General features: G+C 60.8%; 1 protein-coding gene across 1 annotated transcript in view; it reads right to left on the bottom strand.

Moving 5' to 3' along the window:
- Nucleotides 1-3,515: 3,515 nt before the first annotated feature.
- LOC104285043 (protein eva-1 homolog C-like) overlaps nt 3,516-7,030 on the bottom strand; it is an 8,785-nt gene continuing 5,270 nt past the window's right edge. Inside the window, exons 3-8 of the mRNA XM_009883436.1 lie at nt 5,935-6,058; nt 5,572-5,724; nt 5,274-5,417; nt 5,042-5,113; nt 4,578-4,667; nt 3,516-3,901 (exon numbers count right to left, since the gene is read on the bottom strand). Of these exons, the coding sequence (XP_009881738.1) occupies nt 3,516-3,901; nt 4,578-4,667; nt 5,042-5,113; nt 5,274-5,417; nt 5,572-5,724; nt 5,935-6,058 (969 nt within the window). The remainder of the gene's footprint in view (nt 3,902-4,577; nt 4,668-5,041; nt 5,114-5,273; nt 5,418-5,571; nt 5,725-5,934; nt 6,059-7,030) is intronic.

Below are 7,030 nucleotides of genomic sequence, written 5' to 3'. Positions count from 1 at the left end.
GCAGCCACCGCAGGCCTGTGGGCCTGGCGGCCCTGCGGGGACCTGGACTCAGAACTACCAAGGCAGAGTCGAAGTTACCAGGCCACAAATCAGAGTTACCATAACGGAGGGTTCTGCGTGGCATCGGTCGCTCACCAAAGCCCTGCCGTTGGTGAGAGGTCCCTCTGCTGTGAGGGCGGCCCGGCTGGCGAGGGGTCACCGCCATGCGGCCCCGCGGCAGTGCCTCGCTTAACCTGTCACATTTATGGGATAAGGGGGTTGGCTCGAAGCCAAACAACACGTGACAGGAAAGGTAGGCGTGAGGCTCCTTGTGCCCACGACTTTCTTTGTTCCTCGACAAATGAGTTTTGGGAAAGCCACCCACATTTCATGTGTTGATCGCATGATTGGTGTTCCAAGCTCACACATCGACGCTCATGGTTTCACGCTGCTCTTCTGTGGGTTTTCAGAGAACAGATTGGAACCAGAGGAGTTTTTGGCCCGTTTATGGCTCAGGCCATTACCTCCTCCAGAGCTGGCACCAAATCGCTGCCGAGGGCATCCGTCACACCCAGATAGGCAGGGATGGCACCAGCAGCCGCCAGTTCATCCCTGTTGGTCAAGCTCAGAGGGTTACAACCCGCTGCTGCAGACACAGCCGCAAATGGGGCATGAGCAGGTGCTTTTTAATATGCTGGCCACGGAGAAAGCCCCTTGCCCCAAAATAACCCTTGGAGCATGGCTGGGGGAAAGGATCTGTCTCTCGTGCCTCCCCCCTCTGCTCCTGCCTTGAGGACTGGGATGGCGGGTGGCACATGTACTCCCTGCTGTGTAGAGGTCCCTTCCCCTCTCCAGCTCCTGGGGGCTTTAGTCAAGGTAAGCTTGGCAGAGCTCAGCACTGCAGCAGAGGAGAGATTCCCTCCCCAAGCCAGCAGATTCCCAGCAAAACCTTTCAGATTCCTAAATTTAACCCAAGGAAATCCTTTGGGATAATCCCACACCCACATACCGCTGTTGCCGGTGGAGCTGATGAACCGCTTGCTAGGGAAATATCCCAGTGCCAGCTTCCGAGGGGACTTAACCCTGCTGCCCAGGGGCCATGTGGGCAGGATCAGTCCTTTCTCCTTGCTGACAGGCAGGGCAGCTCAGACTGAGTGCAGGCAGCTCTGCCACATCTCTAGCAGAAAAACCTGGAGCCATTAACAGCCAGGAGCAGCAGAACGGCTTTGGGGTGTGGCACAGATGAGGGGTGCTCACAGGGCTGGTGGGGGTTTAAACCTGCGTCCCACAGATCTCGGTCCCCAAAACTGTTCAGGGCTGCTGTGCCTCCAGCACATCTTGTTTCCTCCTTGACCACTTGTCCTCTCCAGCCCCGGCTCCGCTGGTGTCACTGCTGCCATCCCCGGCCTGGGAGGTCCCTGAGGTTTGCTCACCATCAGTCTGGGATCCCTGTGGGATACAGGTGTCTGCCTCTCCTTGCGCATGTTGGGGTAGCACACACTCCAATACGAGTTGGGTGCATACTTACCAGGCAGAGCTGGGACACATCCCACTGCCGGTGGAAACATGGTGCATCAGCCATTGGATAAGATCCCCATCCAAAAATCCCCATCCAAAACTGCCTGCGGCTCTGCGGGGGCTTGGGCGAGCTGCCCTCTTTGGGACAGGTCCGTGTCTGCCCATCCTGCCCAGGCTTGGCAGACGGAAGCCGGCTTTTCCAGTCCCCAGGGCACTGCGGTGCTGGAGCTCGTTGGGAGGCTCTTGGGAAGCCTGGCCCCTCTGCAGGGGCTGCAGCTCACACCAACATGCCAAAAATCCCACCTGGCTCTCAAGGGGTACTGGAGGAAAGATAGGGGGAGCAAGAAGTGGACTCTGCAAGGTGTCTGCAGCAGGAGCTGTGCCGGCTGTCCAAGCATGGAGGCAAGTCTGTGGTCTCAGTCCTGTCCGTCATCTAAGGATGCTGGGGACTGGTTTGAGATGAGAGCCCCCCAAACTCTCCTTGGGCTCTGGCATCCCTCAGCAAACCCCCAAATCAGGCAGGACACCAGTCCTTGCCCCCCCTCATTGGAGCAGGAGAGCACTGCCATGGCACTCGGCTCTGCACCGGGAGAGCATCCACTGCCGAGCACAGCCTGACTCTGGCCGCCGAGGTGGGGCCGGTGCCTCCCCAGCCCCCAGCAGAGCATCAACACCAGCAGCTGGGTTAAGGGGTGCACTGCCGTACCCCACAGTGCACTCTGGATGCACCCAGCCCAGGCACTTCACGTGCGTTGGCAGATGCAAAAATAGACCCTGCTACATGCTAGCTCAAGAGCATTGGTGCCTGCAGTGTCCCTGTAGTGAGAAGAGCTGGGTCGCTGCTTCCATCCAGCCCCTTCCCACAGCACTACAGAGGCCGCGCTGCCTTTTGGAGCCAGGGCACCCCCAGCCCCAGCCCCGCTCCCTGGCACCGTGGAGCTGCCGAGAAGCCCCTCCGCATGGCATCTGGGGACATTGGCTCCAGGATTGCTTACCAGAGAGCCTCGGGCTCAAGAGAAGGAGCAAGGGCAGGGAAGCGCCCTTCATGGGACCCACACAGACTGCTTTTCCCCCCCTTTCCCTTCCCCAGGCTAAAACCTTATCCTTTCCCATGCTAAAACAAGCCCAACTTGTTGCTCCCCATGGCCCAGTGCCAGAAACACCGGTGGGAGGCAAGGAGCTGATCTGCAGAGGGAGGGCTGAGCTTTGCCACCTCCTTTTTCCTCCCTTTTCACTACTAATGGCAGAGGTCGGGGAGGGACAGTTGCGTCTATGAGCTGTTGCATTTATTTACTGGAAAAAGCCCCGAGCAAGTCAACCCTGGGCTCTCCTGCCATTGGGGGAGCCACGAAGGAAAGCACAGAGCCGCGCAGGGTGGCAGAGCTCGCAAATGCCCACAGGGAGGTGAGAGCTAGCGTCGTGCCTGCCCCAGCCCTGGGGTGCAGCTCTCCTGGGGACAGCAGGGCTGCAAGGCACGTGGCATGGCAGGGCTGTGCTGGGTGATGCTTGCGCCGCTCTCCCACCCGCTCCGCCTGCATCCTCCCTGCATCCTGGCCATTTCTGTGTCTCTGCCGCCGGCACGCTGCCCGAGTGCTGGTGGGTGTTCGCAGCACCAGGGGTGGGAGCCATCGACCAAGAAGACAGAGGGGCAAACAGCCTGGAAAGGCTGAGGGTGGGCTCGGCATGGCTGGGCAGGGTTAAGTACTAGAGCCAGCTGATGTGAGCCAAGAACGGGGAGGTTAGCTTAGGGTTAGCGGCGTGTTTGCGGCAAAGGAGCCAGCAGCCCCACAAGCCATCCTGCAGCCCCTCATCACGCCCAGGGGCATCATCTTACCCCTGTGCTAGAAGTTTCCAGGCTAGTGGAACAGTGGGTTGATGGCCACACTGGGGCTGCCATAGCCCTGCTGCCACTCGGGATGCCCACTCACCCCGAGGAGCCCAAACTCTTGTGTCTCTCCAATATCAGATCGCACTTAGTCTCCACCCTCCACTGCTCTCTGGCCATTTTCTTCCAGTTCTTATTTGGTGGCTGATTTGATCTTTTGGATGGCGTACGGGCTCGACTCCTTGGGCATCCAGATCTCCTCCCCGCCACGGCCTTGGTGCTCTGCTGCTCCCTCCATGGCCGCTGTCAGCTCAGGGCCGAAGATGCTGTCGGTGGCCCGGTAGGTGCGGGTGAGGTGGCGGAAGGAGGAGTCCGAGGAGCTGTCGTCAGGAAGGTCTTCGTCCTGCTCGTCCCGCAGCTTGGTCCTGCTCAGCTCGGAGCTGCTCCCCAGCTCTGGGTCTTTGAGAGCCTCCCCCACCTCCTGGAGGAAGGTCGTTTTGGGGCTGACGATGCACAGCAGGAGCATGAGGCCTCCTGAGACCCCGCAAAGAAAGTAGAGGCCAACTTTCTCTGGGACACCTGGGGGGAGAAGAGCAAAGAGAGACACCAGGGTACAGACCGCCTGCGCAGCCTGAGGGGCACCACTGCCTGGAAAACCCCCTCTGCCGGGCACGTGGGAGGGAGAGGAGGGGAGCAGGGATGCCTTCAGCACCCAGACTGCAGTGGATGATTGTGGGAACTTCACACAGAGCTTGATCAGCATCCACCAGTGTCCCCAGATGCCCCTTTTCCCATAGGAAACCCCCACTGGGATGCAGGGTAGGCAGCGCAGGGGGAGGAATCATCTCGCCAGGGATTTAAATGAGTAATTTCCCCTGGCAAGGGAAATTTTTGCTCACAGAGAGGTGGTCTCTGTTAGTGCCCCTGCAGACAGGGCAGGAAGGAAGGAGACCCAGCGCATAATTCAGCCCGTCGGAGAAGGAAGGTTTGAGGGCAGGACCGCAGCAGCACTGCAACTGCTGATGCTGTGGGACCTTGGGGCTTGTTCAAGCTCCCACCCTACATGGCTCCCCCCAAATCCAGCATGGGTGCTTGGTGCCGTCCTCCCTCGTGTGCCTGCTGACACTGCTGGAGGGGTCTGGCTGCCTTTGAGCTGAGCCCCAGGCTGAGCAGGGGCCATCAAGGGACCCGAGCCACCCTCCCAAGCCCATCCTGCTCCCCCGGGTGCTGTGTGAGAGCCGAGGAGGGCACGTACCCCAAAGGTGGGCAAAAGCTGCCAGAGAGCTAGTAAAAATCATCCGGTCTTCCCGGAGCCTGGAGAACCTGGGCCCTTTGTACCAGCCACCTGCAGCGAACAAGGGGATGCGGGCTGAGACACGGGGTGCTCCCCAGTGCCCCACTGCCCGGCTGCCTGCCCTGCCACACTCCTTCCCCACTCCATACTCCTTCCTTCCTGCACAAGCACTCCTCTGCCCGCGGGGATGCTCCCCTGTGGGTCCTCCTCTCCCCTGCTCCCAGCAGACCACATCTCTCCAGCCCCTCAGACATGGGCACCGACCGATGGGTGGCTTCAGCCATGGGGCAGTGATGCTGGGATGGAGCTGCAGGGCTCGTGCCAGCGGTGGGTACCACAGATGCAGGCAGGCCATGAAAGGGGTGGTTCACCTGGGTGCGGACACAATGCGCGCTGCTTTTGGCATAGCCTGCCCCCCATGTTACCGTGCATGTAGTCCGAGAGCAGGAAGGGGTCCGAGGTGTCAGGGCCCACCTCCTCCAGCAGCTGCTTGGGCACTGCAAGGAGAGCACACGCTGAGTATCACCACCCTGCTTGTCCCCAGCAGCCCCCTGCCTCCCCAGGGTGTTCCATGCCCCTGCCGGCATGGCACAGGGTGGGCACAGCGGGGGCTCAGCCAGTGGTCCCCGTGCCCCCAGCCCGGCGGGTGGCTCTCACCGCAGGTGTAGGAGACTCGCAGCTGTTTCTTCATTCCAGGGAGGCACGGGTCCCCGAAGGTGGCCTGGTCAGCAGCCACGGTGCAGTTCCCCTTGCGGTGGCACTTCTTGGAGACCCTCCGCAGGGCATCCGGAGCCAAGCACTCTGCAAAGAGCCGGGTCATGGACCCGCGGGCAGACCTGCCTGCCCCTGCTCGCCAGGTACCAGCCAAGGGCACAGGTACAGCCCGATGGCATACTTGTGCCATGCTCTCTGCGCAGCCCCTGGCCCCATTTCTGGCTCAAACTGTTCGGCATACCTATATGGGGTCCCTCAGTGTTCAGGGCATCGCACTCCGGTTTGCCCCGCAGAAACCGTCCGTAATTTGCAGAATAAATGGCCAGGGTGGATTTTGGTCGGCACTGCAGCCTCAGCTTGTCATTCTCACACACAGTCTTGACCCGATGGTTCCCTGGGGAGTGACACCGCAGAGTGTTGCAATGCATCCCGAATCACCTGCAGCCCCCTCCTCCCTTAGCCCAGCCAAGGGTCTGTGAGCAGCCAAGGGCAGGGCTCAAGGAGGGCTCTGAGGTACAGGAGCAGCCCGGCTGCCCTCTCTTTCTGAGCAGCTGAGGCCAGGGAAGAGCCCACGGAGCGTTGCCTGGGTCTTGCTCCACCTCACCTGGCCGGCACTTGTAGGAAGCGATGAGGTACTTGTGTGTCCCAGGGCACGGGTCCGGCCCAAAGACTTGGCTGTGCACGGAGAACTGGCACCACTGCTGTTCCTGACACTCAGCCAGCAGCTTCTGGAGAGCAAAGTGGGACAGACATGATGATGGGCAAGGAATCCTGAGGCTGTTCTCACCTCCTCTCCCTCAGTGCCATCACCAGGGTCAGGAAATGGCCTGTCACCCTGCAGAGGTGTCCCATGGCTGCTCACGCCCCCGCCGCAGTCACCCCGCTTCACGTGCTGGTTCCTGAGCCAGTTCCTGCCCTGCACCCACGCAGAGCTGTGTGCCAGTACCTGTGCCCGCATGCCCGCCCGCACCGTACCATGCCACACGTGTGCAACACCCACGCAGGCACGCACACTAACACAGCCCCGCACAACACCTATGTAGGGATGGACACTGACATGGCTCTGTGCAACAGCCATGAGCGTGTGCACGTGCACATGGCCCAGTGCAGCACCTGCGTAGGTGTGCACACTGACATGGCCCCGTGCAACACCCGTGCACACTGACACAGCTCCGTGCAACACCCGCACAACACCTGCACACACTGACACTGCTCCATACAACATCCATGCACACTGACATGGCCCCGTGCAACACCCGTGCACACTGACACAGCTCTGTACAACACCCGTGCAACACCTGCACACACTGACACTGCTCCATACAACACCTGTGCAACACCTGTGCACCCTGACACAGCTCTGTGCAACACCCATGCACAATGACAGGACTCCGTGCAACACCTGTGCAACAGCCGTACACACTGACATGAATCCATACAACACCCGTGCACCACCCATGCACACTGACACTGCTCCATACAACACCCGTGCACACTGACACTGCTCCATACAACATCCATACAACACCCGTGCACACTGACACGGCTCCATACACCCGTGCCCCACCGCACACCCCGACACGGCTCCGCATCCCCCGCACTGTCCCGGCGCGGCCGCCAGATGGGGACGAGGGTTCGCACCGCCGCGTCCCTCCGCGCCCCGCGGGGCTTCGCCGCTGTCCCCACCGGCCCGGGGTGAC

Source organism: Charadrius vociferus, unplaced genomic scaffold (assembly GCF_000708025.1).
Source record: "Charadrius vociferus isolate BGI_N301 unplaced genomic scaffold, ASM70802v2 scaffold824, whole genome shotgun sequence".
Taxonomy (NCBI): domain Eukaryota; kingdom Metazoa; phylum Chordata; class Aves; order Charadriiformes; family Charadriidae; genus Charadrius; species Charadrius vociferus.
The sequence above is the reverse complement of the archived record's forward strand: the minus strand, read 5'-3'. Positions and strand labels throughout refer to the sequence as shown.